The sequence below is a fragment of the Melopsittacus undulatus genome, chromosome 17, assembly GCF_012275295.1.
Source record: "Melopsittacus undulatus isolate bMelUnd1 chromosome 17, bMelUnd1.mat.Z, whole genome shotgun sequence".
In the NCBI taxonomy this organism is placed as follows: Eukaryota; Metazoa; Chordata; class Aves; order Psittaciformes; family Psittaculidae; genus Melopsittacus; species Melopsittacus undulatus.
Genome location: NC_047543.1, coordinates 2654387 through 2678654, shown reverse-complemented (window position 1 = coordinate 2678654; position 24268 = coordinate 2654387). Strand labels below are relative to the sequence as shown.

General features: G+C 50.1%; 1 protein-coding gene across 3 annotated transcripts; it reads left to right on the top strand.

The window, feature by feature from the left end:
• Positions 1-2072: 2072 nt before the first annotated feature.
• On the top strand, positions 2073-22834 carry GJC1 (gap junction protein gamma 1). Of its 3 annotated transcripts, none has more exons than XM_034070290.1 (4): positions 2073-2141; positions 16693-16806; positions 18653-18725; positions 18852-22834. In XM_034070290.1, the coding sequence occupies exon 4, from the start codon at positions 18871-18873 to the stop codon at positions 20050-20052; it is 1182 nt and encodes a 393-aa protein (XP_033926181.1). In that variant the 5' UTR covers positions 2073-2141; positions 16693-16806; positions 18653-18725; positions 18852-18870; the 3' UTR covers positions 20053-22834. The 3 variants fall into 3 exon arrangements, with proteins under 3 accessions (XP_033926181.1, XP_033926180.1, XP_030910934.1); XM_034070289.1 differs by having other exon boundaries at positions 18650-18725; XM_031055074.2 differs by lacking the exon at positions 2073-2141 and adding an exon at positions 4029-4181 and having other exon boundaries at positions 18650-18725.
• The last annotated feature ends 1434 nt before the right edge of the window (positions 22835-24268 follow it).

Sequence of the window (24268 nt, the reverse complement as noted above, 5' to 3'; positions counted from 1 at the left end):
GCTCCAGACCACATGCTGGGAAACCAGGGCTGGTTTCCATCTCCTGGGGGGATTTATGGGTTCTCTCCGCCCTGGTTCTGCTGGAACCACTGCCCCCCCCCATTGGCCCCTCCTTGCTGGCATTTGTGCTGGATTTGCCCATGGCAGCCTGGTCCAGCTCAGGCTTCACCTCCAGGAACCTGCCCCAGAGCATCCCTGTGCTCAGGGGGGCTTGAGGTGGCTCATGGGGGTGTGCAGCACCCTGGGAGCAGAAGATAAAGCCAAGGACGCCCCCTGCCACCCCAAACCTCCCGATTGCTGGTGGAAACCAGGAGGCACTGGGCTGACGTAGGCACAAGGAAGCAGCCCCGGGAATGTGTGTCCTGCCTTGTGCTGGGTCTCTGTGGAAACTGGATGCTGGGGGGAGGTAGATGCTTCCAGCAGAGCCTGGAAACCAGGATGGGGAAGGGCTTCCTGCTGCTGCCAGTGGATAACAGCATCACCCATGTGAGCTGCCCCATCCCATCCGCCCGGCAGGAGGGTGAGTGCTGCCGAGGGCTCCAGCTCTATCTCTGGGCTCAGCCTTTCCAGCTGGGAGTATTCCCATCACCTCCTGCATCCACACCAGCACCATGGCCTGGTCAGTGGCACATTCCCCCTCTGTCCTGGGGGAAAACAGGATTCAAGCCCTGCTTTGTGCAGCCCAGACCTGCCATGCAACCCACACCTCACTGGGGATGCTTTTCACCTCCCAGTGGTGCTGAGCTGTAAACTGGGTCCGTGGGGAGCAGGCCAGGCAGGTCCTGGTGCTGCACCAGCCCCAGGCTGCAGCAGGATGGGTGCCTGTGTGGCCGGCAGCTTGCTCAGTGCTGCACAGCACGTCCCAGGGCTCCAGGGATGTGACCCTGGCTCTGGAGCCAAACACTTGGCTGCTCCATCCCATTGCAGTGAGGGGTTTGTCCCATCATTCCTGCCTGGATGGCTCCAATCCCTACCCTGGGCTCTCCAGAGCTGGATAACAGGGCTGGAAGTTCCCATGGAGGCACCTGTACACTGATGGGCATTGGTGCTGGTCATCCCTACCCTCTGATAAACAACCATGGGGCTGTGATGTCCAATGGGTCCCTATGGATGTGAGCATCATTCCAGGAAGGGTGGCAGGATATGGCGTGGGAAGGAGCCGGTTCTCACGCCGGCTGTTCCCAACCTCTGGAAAACACTGACCCGCAGTGGGGCCCGAGTGGCTGCACGAGCTCTTGTGGCTGAAAGCCTGGCCCTATGTGCACAGGATGGGAATTTTCCATGGAAATGGTTCTTCCCTGGGAATAGGGGCTGCGCATGGCCAGACCCTGACCCTTACCCCCCCTTTCCAGCTGGAATGCCACTCCCTACCCTCCTCCCTTCAACCCCCCCTCCAAAGGGAGCTGTGGAGCAGGTAAACTGAGGCACGGCAGCAGGCAGAGCTGCTCCCTGGGGCTGCGGGTGCCGAGGGCTCCATCCTTGGCACGAGTTCATCAGGGCTCAGCCCTGGGACACACCAAGGGGCTGAATGACCCCTCTGCAGTGAGCAGCGCTGCATGGACCCCTCAGTCAGGCCCGTTTGACATCCCCAGTGACTTGATGCGCTTCCCTGAGCAACCAGCTCCCGGTACCGTTGTCCCCATACTGCTCCCAATGACCTGCCTGCAGCCCTGCTCCCGGTGTCCCTGTCCCCATCCTGCTCCCAATGACCTGCCTGCAGCCCTGCTCCCGGTGTCCCTGTCCCCATCCTGCTCCTGGTGTCCCTGTCCCCATACTGCTCCCAATGACCTGCCTGCAGCCCCGCTCCCGGTGTCCCTATCCATACCCCGCTCCCAGTGAGCCCATCCCGCTCCTGGTGCCCCCATCCCCCCCCTGTCCCCCTCCCCCTGCCCCTGTATTTCCCCTGCTCTCCAAGCCCTTATCCCTGTCCCGATCCCGGTCCCTCCATCCCCATCCCACCCCCCCCCCCCCCCCCGCGGGGCGCGCGCGCCGGGCGGCACGTGGCCGGTGGGCTCGCGGCGGCGGCGGGGGCCGGGGTGTGTGAGAGGGGTTCCGCGCATGCGCCGAGCGCCCCCCGCCCGGGCTACGGCGGCCCCGGCGAGGAGGAGACTGAGACCGGGAGCGAGAGAGAGAGGGGCGGTGTGAGTGGGGCAGGGACCGGGACCGGGACCGGGGGGGGGGCACCGGGCCTCGGGGGGGGTACCGAGCTTCGATGGGCACCGAGCCTCGATGGGCACCGAGCCTCGGGGGGCTGAGGGGACCGAGCCCCGGCTGGCGGAGGGGAGCGGAGCGGAACCCGCTGGCTCTGAGGAGGACGGAGCTGTGGTGGCTGAGGGGAGAGCGGAGCCTGAGGGGCTGTGAGGGGCGCGGGGCGCTCGGAGCCGCTCTGCCGGAGCCTGAGGGGCTGTGAGGGGCCCGAGGCGCTCGGAGCGGCTCTGCGGGAGCCTGAGGGGCTGTGAGGGGCTCTCGGAGCGGCTCTGTGGGAGCCTGAGGGGCTGTGAGGGGCCCGAGCCGGGCGCTGTGAGGTGCCCGAGGCGCTCAGAGCCGCTCTGCCGGAGCCTGAGGGGCTCCGGGCGGTGCTGAGGAGCCGCCGCTTCCTCCGCCGCCGTTCTGAGGTAGCGGCCGCGCCCCCGGAACCCGGCGGGGCCCGCGTGTCCCTCAGGGCTGCCCGGAGGCAGCGTTCGGGGCCGGGCGTTTCTAACGCGTTTATCCCGGAGGGGAGAGCTCAAAGCCCCGTCCCGGCTCTCGGTCCGGACCTCCCGGTGAGCGCAGGTGGCAAAGCCCAGTGCCCAGGGACAGGTACGGGTCCCGTCGGGGGGAGCTCCTCGGCCTGGCCGGACGGTGCGGCCCATCCGCGGTGGCCATACGCTAAGGACTGAGCTCTCCTCGCTCTCCTTGCCCACATGAACGGGTCTAACCCTGAGTTACCCCTGTCTGCAGCCAGCTGGGGCTTGTGCGGTTTGACCGTGCTGTGGGCTTGATCTGAACGAGGAGAAGGACCCATCAGGTAAGGGAAGTTTCGGCTTCTGTTTGCTCTTTCACCCATCGCCATGAATTGCCACAAAAGCATGTTTGTATGGTTATTTTTAGTGGGGTTTTTAGCCCGTTCTCTGTTCCGCTGGCAGGGGTTAGTGGTGACTGTGGTCATTGCGACCTTGCTGCCCAGGGAAGTGCTAATTTTGTTCCACCCTCAAATTGATTACAAATAGGAGACAGTGCGCAGAGATTTAATTAGGGCATGGATGTGCAGTATGGATTCTGGAGCAACAGTTGGTAGCACGGGGCTCAGCCTTTTCACTGGGTCTTTAGTTTGGATTTAGATAGAAGAAGAACAAAAGCCTTGCGTTTGTCAGAGCATTGATTATTCCTGTCATTGGTTCCATGCCTTCTGCCCAGTGGAAATCAAAGAGAAGTAGTAGAAAGACATAATCTGACCCTTTCTGTTAGCAGTCTATGTCCTGGTGATGCTCAGCAAGGCAGCTGTCAGCGCAGTGACCGAATCCCATCTCAGGTCATGTACATAGGGAAAGCTGTTGTGTATGTCAAGACCTGTGTTTAGGAAAGCAAAAAGTACCAAACCCCACCTTTCTTCAGGCCATTGAAAAGGCAAAGCTGTTGTGCACGTTAAGACTTGAGATTAGGAAAGTGGAAAGTGCCCTTCTCTGTATTTAAGAGTTTTCCAAGTATATTCCAAAGTTATGCTTGTGCTTTCCTGGGGGAACAAGTGAGCTCTGCTCTGTGAAGCAGGATATGGAAGAGTCTGAAACAGAAAACAAATACACAGCCCCACAGGTCCTTTGAGCCTTATTGTGCTGTTCCTTATTCTCCCCATAGGATTGCAAGCAGCTGGAAGTGCTGGATTTCCAGCAATCCCAACATTAACTGCAGCGTTCCCACTGTTCTAAGAGGCAGGAGGGGACGATGTTTGTTTCTGTTCTTGCGTGGCGCTGGTGACTGGAGGATCCCGAGGGCTTGGCGGTGGGTGGGCTCAGCACTTCCATACTTTCTGTGCCTGACATGCACAGGCTGCTCGTCCTGCTCTTTCGGCAGCTGCAACACCTCCCAGCAGATAGCTGGTCCTGAAGGTTAATGCTGAAGTAGTTTGAGCACAAGGGTTGCCCGTGCGATGGTGCAGCCGGGATCCTTTATGGCCAGGGGCTTCTGAGGATGGTGATGGCGAGGTAAGAGGTGAGGGGCTTGGAGTGAAAGCCCAGCTGTGCCGGGGCTGGTGATGTGTGGAGAGTTGTGTGCTCTGGTCTGTGGTGGCAGCCGGTGTCTGCCCTGGCAGTGCTCCTGTGGCTCCTTGTAAGAAAATGATCCCTTTGTAGCATAGTTTTGGGGAAAGCAGTAACTTGACTGATGTTTCTGTGTTGGAAAGTTTGTGTTTTGGGTCATGTGAAACTTTTTAACATGATGGTTTTTTAATTGTGTTGAATGTGTTCAGCTGCTCTTTGTGGTTCTGTTTGGATTCATCACCCAGCTTCTCTCCTTGCAGTGGCTTTTGAAACGGGCTTGGAATGAGTTAGGGAAGAGTCCCAAAGGCTTGAGAAGTGTGCTGACAGTGAGGACTTCCAGCAGTCCATCTGCCTCTAAGCAGAGAGAACGCTACAGCTCCTTACCAGTCCATGAGCGTGTTTGTGAGGACGGGGCTGTAGCAGGGCAGTAGTCAGCTGCTGGACAAGTTCAGACTCATTGTAAGAGTTCTGCGAAGATTTTAGTCCTTCCTGAAGAGTTTTAATTGTAGACACAGGTTTTCTGAAGAGTTTTCTGGTATTCCAAGGGCGATTCTGAATTGGGCTGCTTAGCTGGAACTATCTGAAAAGGTCTTTCCTTGGCTTTGTATGGTTTTATAGCTGATGGGTGAGGTTCAAGAGCAATTCTTACAACCTATGGTGGAGAGTTTGTGTTGAATTTTAATACAGAGGTTTGTTGACTTGGTGATCTGAATGCCAGCAACTTCAGTGGGTCCAACCAATCAAACTCTCCTAAAACATCCTATTTTGCCAGGCAAAAGGTAAGCTCTGGTGCGCTTCTTGCAGTGTCTACAGTTGTGAGCGGATGTAACTCAGCCACTTAGGACCAACAAAGCAACTTAGAAACATGCTACTGGGAGTAATTTAATGCTGAAAACACCCGCACAGGTCCGTCCTGGATGGGGCTACTCAGACTCCTGTATTGGGCAGCGCTCACAGTGTGGCTGATGCTGCTTTTCTAACCAAGCTGTGATGCTGGTGAGTGAGGGCTTGTTCCAGTCTTGGTGACCTGCCAGCATTCCTCTAACGGTCATTTGGACCTGGCTCTTTCCTAATGGCACTTCAGGTTTTCATTGTCTCCCTTTTAACCGCTGGGAATGCCAAGTGAGTTGTGGCAGGTACCTCATTTCCACCTTAGCCCTGTTGCTCAGATGGGATTCTCTGAACCACTGCACCAACTCAGACTGTGCTCATAATCACTGGGCAGTTGGAGTAAAAACCTGGCAGATAATGGGCCCCTTTGTGGTCTGGCTGCTCTTCATGGGGCTGCTGGCTCATTAGGGGGAAGGTGATCCTTTATTCCCACCCTAGTTCCAGCTTTTGTTTTTGGTGCCGTGACTCAACAAAGTGCTTGATGGAGGTTGTGCTCCAGATTTATGTATTTTTAATCTGGTTAATAGGAAGTAAATTATTTCCTGTGAGAAAAAGATGCATTAATGTTCCCTTCTTTTTATGCTTGCCTTCTGATAACACTGCTGACCAGTGTAGGGAAGCACATTCCTTCCCCACATCTACTTAGAAAGACACCCTGAGTTACAAATGCACCTCTGAAAACTGGTCCCTGGACTACACCAGCCTCTGTGTGGGAATGGGAATCCCGACTGCCTTGGAAGGGAAGTTTTCCTGCAGGACCCCACACCATTATCAGTGTCTGCAGCTGGTCTTTGTGCTTGCAGTGAGTAGCAGCAGTCTGTGAGTGCCACTGTCCCGTGCTTGTGCTGTGTAGTAACATGTAGTTGTGGTTAATAGTGGTTGACTTCTATTAAATCCCATCTCACTTGCTGGGTTCAGTATTGCTCAGTGTCTGAATGCTGCCTCTGTACTTTTAACTGTCTAAATTACATGCTCACTGGCCATTGTCCATTGTGGTTCTGGTGAGCTGTTTGCTTTCCTCTCAAAGGCACACACAAAAAGAACTGATCTTCAGAATGCCCCTTGGAGGGGAAAAAGGCAACGGTGGCTTTCCTTTTTTGACCTTCTCATACCATAAATATGAGCTGTTATCAGTGCTTGGGTGGTGACTCACAGTTCTCCCCAAACTGGAGAACGCTGAGTAACTGTGGACATTACTTGTCTGCAAGATCTGGTTGGGATTTCTAAGCACTTGGCTTCTTTTCCTGTAAGACAAAGGATTTCAGGTGCAGTTCCTGGCTGTGCTCTGGACAGTGTATGGCTGGGCAGTTAGGATGTTACGAGGTGTTTTGTGGCAAAGGAAATACTGAAAATGGTTAATGTTGTAGCAGAAAGAAATCCCTTTTCCTTCAGCAAACCCGGATAACTGAGTTTCATCCCTCAATATTGGTTAATAACTCCATGAGGATTAAATCTCAAAAAGGAACCTATGGCTTTAAGTAATAACATGAGTTACAATAAACTCCATAAATAAAAAGCTATATTTGGAAGAAAAGGAGTAGTGTATTTATGGGCAAAACTGTATTAAAGGAAATGTGATGGAAAAATTGAGTCAGATGAGCTGATGTATGAGGCATTTCCCTATGGAGTCATTGGGCTGAAAAATGTTTTCTATGCCTAAACTTGAACAGATGCTTCAACACACACACACATACACACATGTACAATCCTCCCTAGTTTAATATTAGCAGTTGTGTGCATAGCACTGTGATTAATTCACAGACCAGCCTGGTTTAGTCTCTTTTCCAGGGGCTATGGGATATTTCCAGATCATCCAGGTACTTATGTCTGGCTGTAAGCAAGCAGCCTGCTTAGCAGCAGTGTTTCTTCCCGGCTTTCCACCGGGCACATGCTTAAGTCACTCGCTGACCTGGGATTTACATTTTTACACAGGAGTGAAAAATCTCTCCCTATTACCTTGCTTAGATGAGAACCCTTGGAGTCAGGCAGCTCTCTTGCCTAAATAAGTCCATGATCCCAGCTCTGGGCTCTCAGAGACATTAGTTCCACCTTTTTAGTTACGGATTTGTCAGAAAACAATTCGGAGTGCAGTGCTTGACCTCGATTAAGATACTGTGGAAGTACAAAGAGAAGACATACATATGGATGAGCAGCAGACTGTGCCTACAGTTCTTTTGAGTACTGACATTGCATTCGGTGGTGCTGGAGAGGTGGCTGACAGTTGTAGTTTATTATTTCCCTTTGAAGACCCATTGTGGTATTGCCCTTAATCCAGTTTCCCAGAGTTGTAGGATTTGCCTTGTAGGCTTCCTCTCTTCTCAAACAACCCAAAGCCAAATGCAGTGTGTTGGAGCTGCTTGTTTCTACTTTGCTTTCCAGACTGAGCCAAACTGATGAAGGAATGTGGAAAAATGCCTTCTGGGTCTAAACATGGCTCTGGCTGTGGTGCCTTGAGAGTGCATGTCCTCAGGATGAGTGCTGATGCTGCGGGCATCGGGATATTGACTCCTGCTCCTGGTGGCATCCCAGCATCAGCCCCTTGTGAGTGCTGCGGCTGTGCCAGACTCTGGTATAACAAGTCATCCTCTGTATACTTCTATCTCTCTCTTGTGCCTAAAATAGTAGAGAGCCTGGAAGGGAGATTGGATTTCTTGTGTGTTTCCATGCCACCTTGAGGGTGAGTTTCTGACTCCCTGTTAACTCGTGGAAGTCTTGCTGTGTTATGGATTCAGGGACACAGCTGACAAGTAATGCTGCATAATCCCGGGGCCTGAGGTTAGAGAAACATCTGCAGGCAGGCATGGGGCTGGTGTAGGTTGTGCACATGGGGCTGGCCCTGGTGTTAATGTGCTTTTAAATAGCATAAAAATAAACTCAGTAAGGCTTGTAATGTGTGTCTGGAAGGGTGGGTGCCTGTCATGCAGCAGCTCTTCCTAAAAACCTCCTGATTTTCATGGAAAACATACTGGAATAGTTGAGAAGCAAGTGGATTTTAATTGCAGCAGGCACTGATTCACTCGAGTTACTTGGCTGACATTCAAATAGGTAGTTTTTCAAAGGAGAAGAATTTTCATAGTGGAAACTGTCATTCCTGGGATATTCAGAAAGTAAAATGGAAATGTTTGGGAGGAATTACACAGTGATCTTCCATCCAGCCATATGGAAATAATCTTTATTCCTTGGTGCAAGTAAAGTCTTTGCTACTTCTGGCATTTCCTTGAAGCATCCACCTCTGTGGCATTGCCTGGCTCCATCTGTATTCCTCAGCCTGCTCCTGCTCTCTTTGCAGTCTGTGGCAGACCCTCATCGATCTGGGTGTCTGCAGAATCCAGTTCCCTGGAGGATTGTGCTGGGAAGGTATTGACAGAAATAAATCACTGCTGCCCTTCAGGTGTGCCCATTGCGTGAGGTTTGCCGGACGATTACACCCTGAATGCCAATCAAGCTGCAACTTATCCACTATCAATAACCTGAGGTACCAGTGGGTTGGCTTTTTTGGCTTCCTCTAGTACCTCTCCTACCTGATTCCTGGAAGTGCTCTTTGCACAGGCCCCTGGGGAGCCGTTTGCTTAAGCAGTTGCCATGCATTTGGAAAGCTCAGTGTGGTAGTTTAAGCTGCCTTCAATTTGCTGCTAATTTTCATAAGCTTTTGATAATACTAAATCTGATCCAATCTGTGGCTCTGGAAAGCAGTCAGGTGGCCAGAAGTGACCCCCCTGTGCTTGGGGCATGGTGGGAAAAGGACTTCTGGCGTCCTCTCATAGAATACAAGTTATTTGTAGCTATTCTCAGATGGAACAGAAGCAGTTGGTATGTGTGTTCTCCCAGCTGGTATGATGGAGCGTAGGGACTTCAGTCAGCGAATGCCTCAGGTCTCTTCCCTAAAGAGTCTAGAGGAGTATTAAAGTCCTTCAGAAAATGACAATTTTGGGCTCCTTATTTCACTATGGGAAATATTTATTTTTTCAACAAATAATTCACCGAGTGGATTTATGTGTGGAGTTATATTCTAAATCCTGTCGTTGGCAAAATAAAGCTGTTGAGACTCCTGTTGCACTCGAGCTGGAGGAGCAGTTGAATGCCAGTACTGCAGTCTGGTGATTTACTACGCTCCTCTTCTCAAAACAAACTGTACTTAAACCCAGCTTCCTGGAATGAAACTCCTCAGTTATTCCTGCAGTTTAAGAGCAGTTGGGAGCCATGGAAGCAGCAGGACAGCATTTGGCTGGTGAGTGAGCTTGCCTGGCCAGCTTGTGGGATTGCTGCTCTCTTGTTGTCATGGGCCCCTTGCTCTCTGCATGGTGTTTGGGAGGGAGCATCTGTGTTGTAGAATGGTTTTGGTGGTCTGGTGAGATGTGTTGTTCTGTCCTTGGCTGTAGATGTTCCCAGCATGATCCTCATATAGTGTTGAGGTGTATAGGTAACCTGTCAGTGAGAAGATGGCCTTCTGGTGGCTGCCTGCCATCCTTGTGAGCTTTGCTCTCCACCTAAGGAGACATACAGTTGTGGATAATCACAGAGGTCTGCAGACCTTTCTGGTCCTCATCTTCCATATCTCAGTAAGCAGAAAGTCCTGAGCAGGTTTAGCAGAACTATTCCAAGTGCTGGAAGAGGGATTTTTTTACAAGGGCAGGTAGTGACAGGATAAGGGGGAATGGCTTTAGCTGACAGAGGGGACATTTACTATGAGGGTGCTGAGGCACTGGCACAGGGTGCCCAGAGAAGCTGTGGCTGCCCCATCCCTGGCAGTGCTCAAGGCCAGGTTGGACACAGGGGCTTGGAGCAGCTGCTCCAGTGGAAGGTGGAGCTGGGTGAGCTTTAAGGTCCTTTCCAACCCAAACCAGGCTGGGATTCTGTAGTTCTAATGTAGTTGGTAGTGAGGGTTTGCAATGTCCTCATCTGCCTTCTGAGCATCCTTCTCTAGAAAGCTGCTGTTGAGGAAAACGTTGCATGAATTTGGTATAATTGCAGGGTGAGGTGGTGTCTTCTACCAGGTCAGGTGAGAGAGCTGGGCAGTAATAGTCTGGGTTTGAATTCGAGTCCCAGTGAAACAACTGCTGTGTTGCAGAAGGGGTAACTGGGGCCATTGCATCGTGGTATGTGCTGTCTGTTTTATTTACAAGCTGCTAGTTTGTGAGGCTTATCTCTGAAGCAAACACTGCCTTAGTTTCTTTTGGCTGTCATAAGATGGTGGTGGGTGAATTAGGTGTTCATCCCATTCAGTTGAGAGCTCAGCTGAGAGTCTTTTGACGTACAGGAGCCGACAGAATTGCTCTCTTTTGGCTTCTCTCTCCTTTCCCGAAATGGCTGCAGTGATATTTGGGTCACTTGCCTCCAGTGTGTCATTTTCTTTTGACACTCATCCCTCTGAGCAGATAGGAGGAGCCCGATGGGAGCTGCTGTGGTGCTGTTGGCTGCACTGGAATCAGGAGTAGTTACAGGGGTGTTGTGGTTGTTTGAATCACTAATCACATCAAGACAAGGAGAAGTCTCTGATGCCTGACTGAAACAGTATGTGAGTGAAGATACACAGAGCTTGCTGCAAGAGGGAGGAGGGCACCAAGGTAGGGCCTTGGATGCTCTAAGCCCCATGCACAGGCTGTTGCTCTCCATCAGCATGTGTCCTTCAGTGGCTTCCATGTGGATGGAACACACAACAGCATTTGCATGTTCTTTGGTTTGGACCAGACACCTTTTGGCTCTGAAAACCATGATTTTTTCCTTCCTTCCTTGCTGCAGTGCTTTGGGTCTGGGGGTGGAAGTGTCCATCCTTAGGGCTGAACTCTCAAGCAGGGCATCGTGCTCCCTTTCCTCTGAGTGCACAAGCCTTGCTCTGCCTGGGCTCTGCTCTTCCCTGGCAGGTCTCCGGCTGAAGCAGGACCCTGTCTTGCAGTTCCTTTTCCTCCACACGCTGGTGAGAGTGCCTGACACGAGCTGGATGTGTGGGGTCCATTGGTGGATGTGTGGGGTTCGTTGGCAGGTGTGTGCAGTAGCCCCAGCCCTGCTGTCCCTCACACATCCATTGCTGTTGGTCACTTTGTATAGGACTTTTGCCATCATCCCCACTGCATTTTTATCATGTATATCATTCCATTGCCTGTATTTGTTAAAACAGCTTTTGAGAACACAGGTGAAAAGGCTTTGCTGTATGTGACTGCCTTCTACTTAGGAACAAATGCAGCAACACTGAGGCCAGGAGCAGGGCAGGGCATTGCTTTGCCAGTGCTGCAGGAGATCAGTTCACATAGGAGCTGCTCAGAAGCATCCCACCTTAAGAGCTGAGTAAGAGGACAGTGGGTTTGCTCTGGAGAGCTCCAGCAGTGTTGGTTTTGAGCTCCAGTGTGCAGCTCTTCACTTGTTGGGTTATTCCTAACCCAGCAGCTGTGTTGTGAAGGGAGAGGGGTTGCCTGCCCTACAAGGTTCAGTCCCAGCACAGTGCTGGTATGAGCAAGGTTTGGCAGGATGCCGTGTCAGTCTGGCTGTAGCTTGTTGCCCTGAGGATGGAGTGTTCTGTGGCAAGGACTGTCACGCACTGTGGCTCGCCCTGTGATCTGCTCACTGCTTTCTTTTCTCTGTTATTACATTTCACATCACCAGAGCACAAGCATCATCTGGGGCTTGTTGCAGCTTCTTGATACCTCAAGCCTGTAGGACAGATCTGCTTGGGTTTGCTGAGCATCTGACAACTCTGGCCTGAATCACTACAGAAATGCCAAATTTGGGAGCTCACCTTACCAATGGCTGAGCTGGTACACCTCATTCCTATCGTTCAGAAGGGGTACAGAATGCTGAGCATGGATAAAAGGATTTAGGCTGACACAGACCCCAAAATGGGTCTCCAAAAGAGCTAGCAGAGACTCTACAGCCCAGCCTCTGTTAGGCTGAAGCCTGGTGGCAGTGCAGGTGCTGCTCTCACATGGGCTTCAGTCAAGCTTGCAGCTCATCACATCCTTGTGCTGCAGCACAGGCTGCCCGATGGACACCGCTCCTCCAGAGCCAGGATCTGGGGTGTGTGCCCCAGAGATGATGCTTCCTGGAGGAGTGTGGTTGCTGGAGGTGAAGTAAGAGCTGGCTTTGGGAAGCACAGACCACGTCGTGATTCTGTTTGAATCGTGTCACTGCGGGGGAGTGCTGCTAAAAGTGTCCTTGGCTTCATGTTGGCATTACCTAGAGGGCATGCCGGGGCTACTGGAGGTTCGTGTCTTATCTGCACATTCCAGTTTATCTCTAAGCTGAATGCTTGGGTGGGTGGATGGATGTTGATTTTCCAACGGAGATGTAGTTGACATCTTTATTTTTTTGACAGCACAAGAATCTTATTATATCTCTACCTCTTACCCATATTTTAGAGTTCTATTTATATCCTGCATGGGATCTGTGGTCTCATCATTCAGAGAGGGGTGTTTTAGACTCGGGGGGATTGCTGTGTGATCAGCAGAACCTTGTCAGCATGCCTGGGATTTGAAGGCACTGTTCAGAAATGGTTTCTAAATTGACATTCTAAATTAACATTGATGCTTTATGGCTGTTCCCAAGCCATTCTCTGCTCATTGCCACGAGAGGCTTGCCAGATGAGTGTTTACTTGAAAAAGCAGCCTCTTCATTCCCAAATATTCTATAATATAGATTAAAACTGAAATGGAATACAGTTTTCTTTCATTTTCATCTCTATAGTGCTGTAAACACATTAGAGATTGTAGTGATGGGACAAGGGGTAAGGGGTTCAAACTGAAACAGGGGAAGTTCAGGTTAGATCTAAGGAAGAAGTTCTTTACTGTGAGGATGCCAAGGCCCTGGCAGAGGTTGCCCAAGGAAGCTGTGAATGCTCCATCCCTGGCAGTGTTCAAGGCCAGGTTGGCCAGAGCCTTGGGTGCCATGGTTTAGTGTGAGGTGTCCCTGCCCATGGCTGTGGGTAGGAACTGGATGATCTTAAGGTCCTTTCCAGCCCAAACTTTTCTATGATTCTGTGATTCATAGCACACAGTGGGGTTCTGGGCTCAAGCACACACTGAAGCAGCTCACGTTCAGTTTCTCATTAACCAACACCTCCAAGATCTCCTCAGGCTGCTCTGAATCTCTTCTCTGCCCAACCTGTAGCTGTGCTTGGTATGGCCCCGACCTAGGGGCAGGACCTTGCACTTGGCTGTGTTGAGCTCCATGAGGCACCTCTCACACGTGTAATTCCCATGTTTCCTCAGAAATCTGGTAAATCCTGCCCTTTCTTAGATTTCAGTGTAAATGAGATGTGAGTAATGCAAGTTATTCATTCATCCTCATGCAACTCCTATTGTAATTAGCCTGTGGGACCAATTTTACTTTCATGGATCATGAAACCTCTTTTGACTAGCAACAGAATTGCCATGCATTTATTCTTGCATTTCTTTCATGTCTTTTTAAATGGCTTCAGAACAAAGCAAATATTAATAAATTAGCATGACTTGGGAGGGCATCTTTTTAAGGGAAAAATGCCTTCCTGTAAATCCATTCCCCTCAACAACTGCCTTTGGCTACAGAATAAGCTGTTTAAGACAAACCTTGTCTGAGGAGGAACTGGTGAAAGAGATACCCAGGAGCTGCAGCTCCCTGATTCCCTCATGTTCCTGTGCTGCCCCTCGCCTCCATCCCAGGGAACACGTGTGTGTGAGCTGAAGCCCATACCCCGGTGTGGGCTCAGCCCGGGTGGGTGTCTCCAGCTAAGAGGGGATGGTGAGCTGGGCTAGGGTGTCAGTCAGCCATGGTGGAGGGGTCAGGATGGGTTGGGTTGGAAGGGACCTTAAACCTCCTCCAGCTCCAACCCCTGCCATGGGCAGGGACCCCTTCCACTGGAGCAGCTGCTCCAAGCCCCTGTGTCCAACCTGGCCTTGAGCACTGCCAGGGATGGGGCAGCCACAGCTTCTATGTGCCAGCACCTCAGCACCTTTATGGTGATATGTTTCTTCCTGATGTCCTGTCTAAACGTGTCCTCTGTCAGTTAAAAACTGCTGCCTCTTGTCCTGTCACTAGAAGCCCTGATGAAAAAGCCCCATTTTACTTACAAGCCACTTTTGTATGAGTTGAAAGACCACAGGAAGGTCTCCCCTTCAGGAGCCTTCTCTTGCCCAGGCTGCCCCAGCCCAGCTCTCTCAGCCTGGCTCCAGAGCAGACCTGCTCCAGCCCTTGCAGCATCTCCATGGCCTCCCCTGCACCCACTCCAACAGTGCCAGGTCTGTCTTGTGCTGAGGACCACGCAGCATTTGATGCAGCCCAGGACACTGGGGGTGCACACTGCCAGTTCGTCAGCCTCCAGTACACCCCAGTTATCCTCTGCAGGGCTGCTCTCCATCCACCCACCCCCTCAGCCCCCAGTCTGTGTTGATGTTTGGGATTGGCCAGTCCAGGTGCAGACTCCTGCACTTGGACTGGTTGAACTTCAGGAGTTTCACATGGGCTCACTCCTTCAGCCTGTCAGAATCCCTCTGGACAACACCTATTCCCTTCAGTGTATTGGTGGCCCCTCAGCTTGGTGTCATCCACAGGCTTGCTGAGGGTGCACTCAGTCCCACTGGCTGTTCGTGATGGAATGACATGAAATGAGTCTTGATATCACAGAAGCATCTTGAGTTGGGAGATCTTGAGTTGGAAGGGACCTGTATGAGTCATTGAGACCTCCGTGCAGGACTGCTTTATACTGATGCAAACATCAGCACACTCCCTGCTGTCCTCCCTGACTGGTGAGAGGCCATCACAGATGAGAACATCTCAGTTAGGTGAGAAAGCTGAAAGGAGATGAAATTAATCCCATGTTTAAATTGATTTTCAAAGCCAGCCATGGGCTGGAGAGGGGAAGCTGCAAACACAAGAGGCCGATCGCTGCCTGTGTGTGAGCAATAGCTGTGTTAAAATAGCTCCAGCGATTTCCTGCAGTGAATCTTAGTCAACCTGATGGTTTTTTCCTTCTTTTTTCCATGTACCTGCTCCAAATTCCTCTTTATTCTGTCTGGATCTCAGTGTGCAGAAGTTTCTCCCCCGCAGGAGCCAGCTTGCTGTCAGAGGAGTGTCATGTTGTTGGCGTTGGTATGTCCTGCCGGCTCCATGGAGCCTCCGCCGCTGGAAGAGCAGGAATGAGCTTCTGACAAAGACAAGGAATGAAAGTCTCTCTCAAATGCACTTTCTGGCCTGACTTAAATGAGCTGAAATTGCTGACATTTTGCCTTTTTCACGTATGTGTCAGTGTCCATAGACTGATTGCAAACAATGGAAAATTATTGAGTTAAATGTTGCCAGAACAGCAGATCTGGGAGACACCAAGTGTACGTTAGGTGAAGGTTACTGCAATGTAGCTGGGTCCTGCAGTTCTTGTGTTGTGAAGGCAGAAGCATGCAGCCTCCAACGCTGGCTGATCTCATGAATGAAGGATACCACCATTTCAAATGCCCTAAGAAGATTCTTTGTATTCCATTCAGTTTAGATGGCTTAAATGTTTCCAGCAAGAGAAGGCTTTAATGACAGGTCCTTTTGCTTGAGCTAAACTGTTTCCTGAAAGACAAGGAGGTTCTTTGCTGCTGGTGGGTTCTCCCATGTTTGTGGCAGCAGCTTTGCTCTGGTCTAAAGCTAAATTTAGAACAAGTGACACTTTCTTGTTGAAGGGAATCCGAGCTCTTCCACTCCCCATCTCCGCAGCCACCGCTCTGGAATCAGCAGACGTCTTGGTTATTAAACACGCATCTGATAACGCTGCCGTCTGCATCTGAAGGCTGTGGTTAACCCGAATGTACAAGTGTGTGGGGTCAGTGTCATGTGCAGGTTTGTCATGCTGCTCATTTATATAACGGGTGGAATCCAGGACATGGATCCCAGTCTTTCTCCTGAAGCAGGGCCCTCCAGTGGGTGCCAGAGCCAAGGGAGCCGAGCTGTGACCACAGACCCCTCTTTATAGCTGGTGAGCGATATGAGCCAGCCACAGGTGTGCTCTGCAGGTAGAAAACACACTGTGAAGAGCTGATAGGAGAATTTATGAGATACTGAAGTAGAAGCTCATCTAAAAGGAAAGAATCAGTGTCCCTTCTGCTATTGGAACTGTGGCACTGCACCTTGGTGTGAATGGGAGTGTTGTGGCTCCTACCTCTGTAACCCCAGTTGCAGATGTGGAGCTCTCTTGCATTTTCTCTTCGGTGGGTTGAAGCCTCTTTGGCCACATAGAGCACCCCTGCCTCTACCAGCCCTTTTGACTCCTAATCTGAGTGTGTGCTGGGAAATGTGTCAGTGAAGCACAGTCTTTCGTCCCACTAGTGCAGAACTCAGGGCTGCAGAGCTGTGCTTGGGGTCTTTCTGAAGGGTTCAGAGCATGAAGCCACTTGCAGTAATGTGCTGTGCAGGGATGGAACCCTCTGGTCTTTTTTCCTGTTAAAAAGGTGTTATTTCATCCAGTTCTGTCTATGGCATAATGGTTGTGTAGAGAGAAGAGCTGTGACTGTAAACCTGGATTGATGCACGCCCAACTGACAGCCACCAGATAAATTGATTGGTCATCATTTTCTTCCCATGTCTCCCAGCTAAATAAATTAAACTCTAAATCTCTCACTTCCAGGCATCTTCCCTGTTCTTCAGCTGGTTTGGAGGCTGGAATACTCACTCTCTGATGTTTAAGCAGCTTCTGAAGGATGCAGACGCAGGCATTGAGTGCTGCCTTGCTAACCAGGAGGTAAGATCACCCTCCTTGCTCTTGTTTGCACATGACACAGCCGAGGGTTGCATCCATCATCTCTGCTGCATCACCAGCTCTCGTTGAGATGCTCATCCATGAGGACCCTCACTCCCTTCCCTATTAACTGATGGTGCAAGGAACTGCTCTGTCCTTTAAGGAAAAGACTGCTGTTCTTTTCCTTAGCTGCACATCCGCATTGAGCTTGCTTAAAGCCATAGTTTGGTTTCCGTGGACTCAGCCTCTTGAGCTGTGTTTTCCTCCATCACTGGTAACTCTCACCTCTGTCTGTCAGCCTGCAAACATGCCATGTGCAGCTTCTGGCAGCAGCCATGTCCTGTGCAGGCTGGGGAGACTGCAGCTGATTTGCCAAGCCTGTTCCTGGCCTTTGCAGGAACTTGCTGCAGTTCTGGGCAGTTGATCTTGGCTCTAATGTGGGAATCATTTGTCAAGACCTTTGTTACTTTTGATACACTTAATATGGTCTTTTTCAATACGCTCTTGTGCTATTTTTTTCTCACACTGTCATGGAGCAATAAATCAGATGTCCCACCCAGCCCATCCGCATGATGTCTGTGCTGCTGCCTTCTCAGCCAAACGCTGAATTTCACCAGAAGGGGGATCACATTTAGATCCTTTAATTCTGGATTGATTGCATCCCCTCAAATTTCATTATTGTGCCTCTGAACAGCTCTGTAGTTATATGAAAGAAGTTGAAGAGTTGTAAATACTCTTTTGTGGGCACTGGCACAGGGTGCCCAGAGAAGCTGTGGCTGCCCCATCCCTGGCAGTGCTCAAGGCCAGGTTGGACACAGGGGCTTGGAGCAGCTGCTCCAGTGGAAGGGGTCCCTGCTTGTGGCAGGGGTTGGAGCTGGAGGAGCTTTAAGATCCCTTCCAACCCAAACCAGTCTGTGACTGAAAGATGTCTTCTGTCCTGTGCTACAAGGTCACACACTTCTTCCTGTACTCAGTATTTCACCAGTTTCACTCTAAAGCTCCAGTTGGGCCTGTAACATCTCTAGGTTTTGTTCATTGGTACATGGCAGTGTTGCCAGCCCTGAGTTTCCACTGATCGTTTTTTTAGTGTCAGGCTTGCAGATTTCTATTGATTTCTGTCTAGCATCTGTTCACAAAGTTTTGACAGACAATTTTTTTAACCAGGTTTTCCTTCTACTCTCCCAAAAGCCACAAGAAAATACATACAAGTCTTTTCTGGCCTTGGGAGGGTGATTTTTAGCCTCCCTAAGGGACTGAACCCGAATCCATCGAACAGTTCCAGCAGTAAGTTAGATCATAGAATCATGAAGTGCCTTGGGTTGGAAGGGACCTTAAAGCTCATCCAGTTCCAACCCCTGCCACGGGCAGGGACACCTTCCACTAGAGCAGATGATGTTCCTTAGGTTGTACCCTTGTCTAGGCAAGGACTACAGGGTAGCACTGCTTGAGTCACTCAGGTTGTCTTGCCTTAAAGGAGAGATAACAGCAGTTGCATGTCTCAGGTTTGGGCTGGGCCATCCATTTCTGCCTCAAGACAGCTTGGCATTGCCCATGCAGAGGACAGTTTCTCTCCATGGGCTGTGCTTGAGGCTGAGATCATTAGCCCAGGCTCTGACAAGGCTTGGCCACCTTCCTGCAGTTAGAATAAATCCTTCTGCTAGCAGTGGGACATCCAACAGGCCCCAGAGAGTTTCAGAGCTTAACTTCCCATCCACTGTGTTTTAGAGACTTCAACCTTAAGTGTAAATGTTTTTATTAGCATTTGCCTTTCTCTTCAGCTGGGGATTAGCTTTGGGAGCCCATTTACTGTGTGAAATGGCACTTAACTGCTCCTTTTTGTTTGTAGCAGACTTCTCAAAAGCCTGTGGAGGAGGCGTAGGATCTTCAAGCAGATACTGGCAGCTGGAGGTTCCCGATAGCAGGTGATGCTGCAGATGCGGTGCTTGTACAGCTCTAGAGGGTTCTGCCTCTCTTGGTTGAATGTTTGCACTGTTTAGGCTCATGCTGATAAACTTCTAAATATTTGGGGGGGGTTATTTGTTTTTTAGATAAAATCACTTGACCACCATGAGTTGGAGTTTTCTGACCCGTCTGTTAGAGGAGATCCACAATCACTCAACCTTTGTTGGCAAAATCTGGCTGTCCGTGCTGATTGTGTTTCGGATTGTCCTGACTGCTGTGGGAGGAGAATCCATTTATTACGATGAGCAGAGCAAGTTTGTGTGCAACACGGAGCAGCCTGGCTGTGAGAACGTTTGTTATGATGCTTTTGCTCCTCTTTCACACGTGAGGTTTTGGGTCTTCCAGATCATCCTCGTTGCCACTCCATCCGTCATGTACTTGGGCTATGCAATCCATAAGATCGCCCGGATGGTGGAACACAGCGAGGCTGACAGAAGAATCAGAAGCAAAGGCTTTTCTATGCGCTGGAAACAACACCGTGGCTTAGAGGAAACCGAGGAGGACCACGAGGAGGACCCCATGATGTACCCAGAGATCGAGCTGGAAAGCGACCGGGAGAATAAAGAGCAGCAGGCGCCAGGCAAAGCCAAGCACGATGGCAGGCGGCGCATCCGGGAGGATGGCCTCATGAGGATTTATGTCCTGCAGCTCCTGGCGAGGACCACCTTTGAAATTGGCTTCCTGGTGGGTCAGTATTTCCTGTATGGCTTCGAGGTGAGCCCCGTGTTTGTGTGCAGCAGGACACCCTGCCCGCATAAGATCGATTGCTTCATTTCCAGGCCAACTGAAAAGACCATTTTCCTGCTAATAATGTATGGGGTGAGCTGCATGTGTTTACTTTTGAATGTTTGGGAGATGCTCCATTTGGGATTTGGCACAATCCGGGACACGTTGAACAACAAGAGGAAAGAGCTGGAAGACTCTGGTACCTACAACTACCCTTTTACTTGGAATACACCATCTGCTCCTCCTGGCTATAACATTGCAGTCAAGCCAGAGCAAATGCAATACACTGAACTGACCAATGCCAAAATGGCCTACAAACAGAACAAAGCCAATATAGCTCAGGAACAGCAGTATGGAAGCAATGAAGAAAACATCCCTGCCGACCTGGAAAACCTGCAGAGGGAAATCAAAGTGGCTCAGGAGCGCCTGGACCTCGCGATCCAGGCTTATAACAACCAAAACACCCCCAGCAGTTCCAGAGACAAGAAATCCAAAGCGGGCTCAAACAAAAGCAGTGCCAGTAGCAAGTCGGGAGATGGGAAGAGCTCTGTCTGGATTTAATGTTGGCTGAGTTTAGATACTGTGTTTTTTCTCCTAGTTTCTCATAACCAGCAACCCCTTGAATAATGGCTTCCATTAAGTAACTATTTGACTGTGTTGAATTTCAGGGATGCCGTTGGCTCGTGATTCAACCCCTCACAAAGGGGTTGAATGCATATTCTAGGATTATAGAACTTTATTCTTCTGTCTTCCAAGTCAGGAGGCAAATACTTATATTTAAATCATTCTCAGTGAACGGTTTATGCTGTATGTACAGTATTATAGTACATTTATTATGCACAATTTTTTTGTACTTGTACACTGGATCTCTGATGTTACACTTTTTTATATTGCCAAGGAGCAAGCAATGGGTAGCTGGTAGCATTTTGCTAGTTTTATTACTGTGGTCCACAGTTTTTGTCATTGTTCTTCCTTGTTTTAAACCTAAAACTTAACTATGCTGCGTTCCAGAAGTGCCTTGAACATGCAGACAGCCCAGCAGTCTCCACTTTCCCAGGCAGCCCATGGGTGCAGCAGGGAGGTTGGGAAAACATCTGTTAATGGTGCTCTTGACTCTTGTCTTTTACCCAAATGATGTGCTATTTAGGAAGTTGAAATGTCATACTTAACAGCTACTGTGTGCTCCAGGGTTGGTTTCCCAGGAAAAGATGTGTGTGAGTCCTTGCATTCCAAGTACCAGTGCCAACCCTCATGCAGAGAGGGCTCAAACCTCCCTGAAAGCTTCCTGCACCAGGATTGAAGAGAGACATCCAACTCCTGCAGAACATCCCCCCCAAAAGTACATAGAAATTACTGGATTCAGTAATTCCATGTAGTTCTGTGATATCTATGGATAGAGATGGGTTTGAAGTCTGTTGTTACAGACAGCCGCTCCCCAAGGGCATGAAGTTGTTACCACACCTTTTGGCTAGGATTTCTGTCTTTTCCAAAGTAATCTGCTTAGATGGAGTCAGGGTGAGTTTGTTTCTCTGTGCATTCCCTGGAGGAAGAGCCTTCCTCCCCCCTAGCCAGGCCACATGAGCTGTCTGGAAGAGTTTTTACAAAGCCCTTTCCGAATATCAATGATACTGCCTTATTCCAGACCCCTCTTCCTTCCATTATGTCCGAGGAATTCAGTTCAGACAGAGCAATCTGTAGGATTCAGATTTCTGCTTGAGAGACCAGTCAGATTTGGCATTTGGAGGTTTTGGCATTAATCTTGAATTTAGAATTAGAAAAGGAGAATGCGGAATGTGCTGCCTTCAGGGCTGTCTTTTTGGCAAGGACACGCATTAATGGTTGGGAGATGCTGATAAATGTTTATGCTTTTTGCTCCTATTTATAATGTATTCAGGACCTCGCTCCACGCTGGGCTTTTGTTAGGTTTTCATGCGTTTGAATATATTTTGGGGGCTGTCTCAAGCAGGAGTGTTCTGTTCTGAGGCTCCCTCAGTCCTTAGTGCCCTCGTTACAGCCTGGCCAGGGACAGGATTGACAAGGAAGGCTCTGTGGACACGGCTGAGCCCACACTCCATTCCTGTCCCATAGAACATCTAAGCATAGGCTTCATGGTAAATTTAAGGGGATATGAGCACATGCTTGCAGTTGTCCTCTACCCAAGCAAGCACTTGCTGACAATAGGTGTTTTGCTGACTTGATTTTGCTGTTTTCACTCTGGGACACCAGGCAGCCCAGGCATAGAGCCCAGCTCTGCTCTAGGGAGAAATGAGTGTGGGTCAGTGGGAGCCTCCCCAGTTCATCTGCAGCAGAGATGCTGGGAAATGAGTGAGTTTCCTTTCTGCCCTTTTGTTTGGCTTTAACTCCAGGAAAGGAGCAACCTCTGAGTTCTATGCAGTGATGTTTCAGGGTGATGTCTGGAAGTAGAAGTAGGTAACACAGGAAGTACACAGAGGTTTGGAACAGCAGAAGTGGGCTTGTGAGCAGGGACCAGCAGCATGGGGTTTGCTAATAGTGCTCCTCTAGTTAATGAGGAGTCTGAAGAGCAGCACACAGCCTGAAGATGGGCAGAGAGGCTTTGCCAGCAGAAAGCTCTGAGTGTGATGGAGAAGCTGGCTGGAAAACATGTTGTCTGAAAGTACTGGGAAGAGACATTTGGAGATAAACAGGGATGGTGGCTACAATCCACTCATTATCCCAGACACTGGGGTGGTTCTTTTCAGCTTCCCAAGCGCAGGCTGTTGCTTGTGGTTTCAGAGCAGCCTTTCACCAGTTCAGTGGCAAGAAGTGGAAATCCTTTCTGCATAAACTGCAGCCATTTCTTAGCAGTGGCTTCCAATAAAACGGGTTTGTGACAGCTTCTTCCCCAATTCATGATCCAAACTATTCCCTGCTTCAAGCTGCCGCCTTGCGTCAGTCCTGTGGGCTTCTGTCCCCAGCAGTAAATACTCCCCTTAGTGAGCAAAGTGGGTAGAATATTCCAACCCCAGCCCTGAAGTCGTTCCGAAAATGCAAAGTAATGGAGCTGTTTCTGTTCCTGGCTTTTTGGTTTTCATTTGAATTGTGTATAAAGTGCACATTTTCTTTGAAACTGAGTGTTTGCTCTTAGTAGAGGATGTCTGTTCCAGCTCTAACTGTTCATGTCTGTGACTGTATTCAGTTTCAAAGTATCAGGCTTGATTTTTCCTTTTGAAGAAACGATACCTGCATTACTTTAAAATGCTCTTTTGCTTTGGCTTAATGTAGGCCATTCCGAAAGAAACGTCTGGAAGAGACTTGGGGAGAAGAAATCCTGAACATAACTTGGGTTTGTGTTGTCATTCTCTGGTTTTGGATGCAGTTTGGAAAAACCAATCTATTAAATCCAGTGGATTCCTCCAGTCTGAGTGACATGGCTTCTTTATTTCCAGCCCTAGAATATGTGCTGAATATGTGAAGGAGGGAGAGGGTTGTTTTAATGGTTTGTCTTAGAGCCACAACTGGAGTTTCTCTGTATTTGACCTTGTTTAGCATAACGGAGTCAGTCAGAACACAACTGAGCTGTGCTGCACGTGAGCTGCTCCTCAGTGACAACAGCAATCGCACGCAGAAAAAGACAAATCTGTAAACTTTGGAAGTCAGACCTTGAAAAGGTCTTAGAAAACATGGAAATCTGGGCTTATGCATATGACTGAGCATGCTGATCCTGTCCAGTGAACTGTGCAGCATTAGCTGCCCTAATTTAGCTGCAGTTTGCCAAAGAACATACGGAGCTGGCTGCCCTGCTCCGTTCCGAGCTGCCAGCTGAATGCCCGGCTGTGTTGTCAGCACAGAAGAGGGCTTTTGTCAGTGTCCCATGCCTTGCCCTGGCTGCACATTGCCCTCAAAAGTGGGAGTGGGTCTAAGGGAGGCAATACATGGTTTCAGCTGTGAGAAGGCTGAAATGTGATGGATTTGGTGGGGTGGGGGGCTTGAAAAGAAAAGCTGGTTGTTCAGAGTTAAAAGCAGCTGTATAGAGGAGGACAGTGCTGCCTGTGTCACAGAGCTCCTTGTGTCCTTGTGTGCTGGAAGGGCAGAAACCAGCTGTGGCAACCAAGGGGGGATCCAGCGCTAATAACTCTGTGCTTCCTCACTGTCAGGTTACCTGAGCATCCAGCAGTTTCCTGGGAAACACTCATGGAGCAGGGAGCAGCTGAGACCAGTCACCAGCTCCCTGCCCAGGCAGGTAACACCAGTGTGAGCCATCCAGCACGGGTTCAAGTGCATGGAGAGCCAAGGAGGTGCAGTGGGACCTGGGGTCGTGCTCTGTGTGCCTCTGCTGCTCCAGACGGACACTTAACCTCACCTTATCTTTAAGCATGTGATTATCTCTGCATGAGTCAATGCAGCAAGCTACAGGCATCCAGCTAAGCATGTGCTTAAGTGTTTCAAAGTACAGAAGCCTTCATTTAACAGTGAATTTGCAGCAAGAAATTCTGAAAGGCTTCAGGCATTTAGCTATAACTAAAAAAGGAAGGGTGCTGTTGCAGCTCTTTTCTTGCAGCATGTTTCTTGGGGAATCATCTAATAGGAACCATCATGTGAAGGCTGGATTTGATCTTGTGCTCAGAGACAGGCACCCAGAGGTCAGGGCTGGGACTGTGTGCACTCACCCCAGGCCTGCTTCACTTGCTGCGTGCAGATGTAGCTGAGAACCCCCTGGGTCTTGTGTGTGGCCTCCAGCTGCTGCCCATATCCCAGGAGTCCCGTGCCACATCTGCCAGCCCCGTGTGGCTGCACTGGGTGCTTGAGGCCCTTTCCA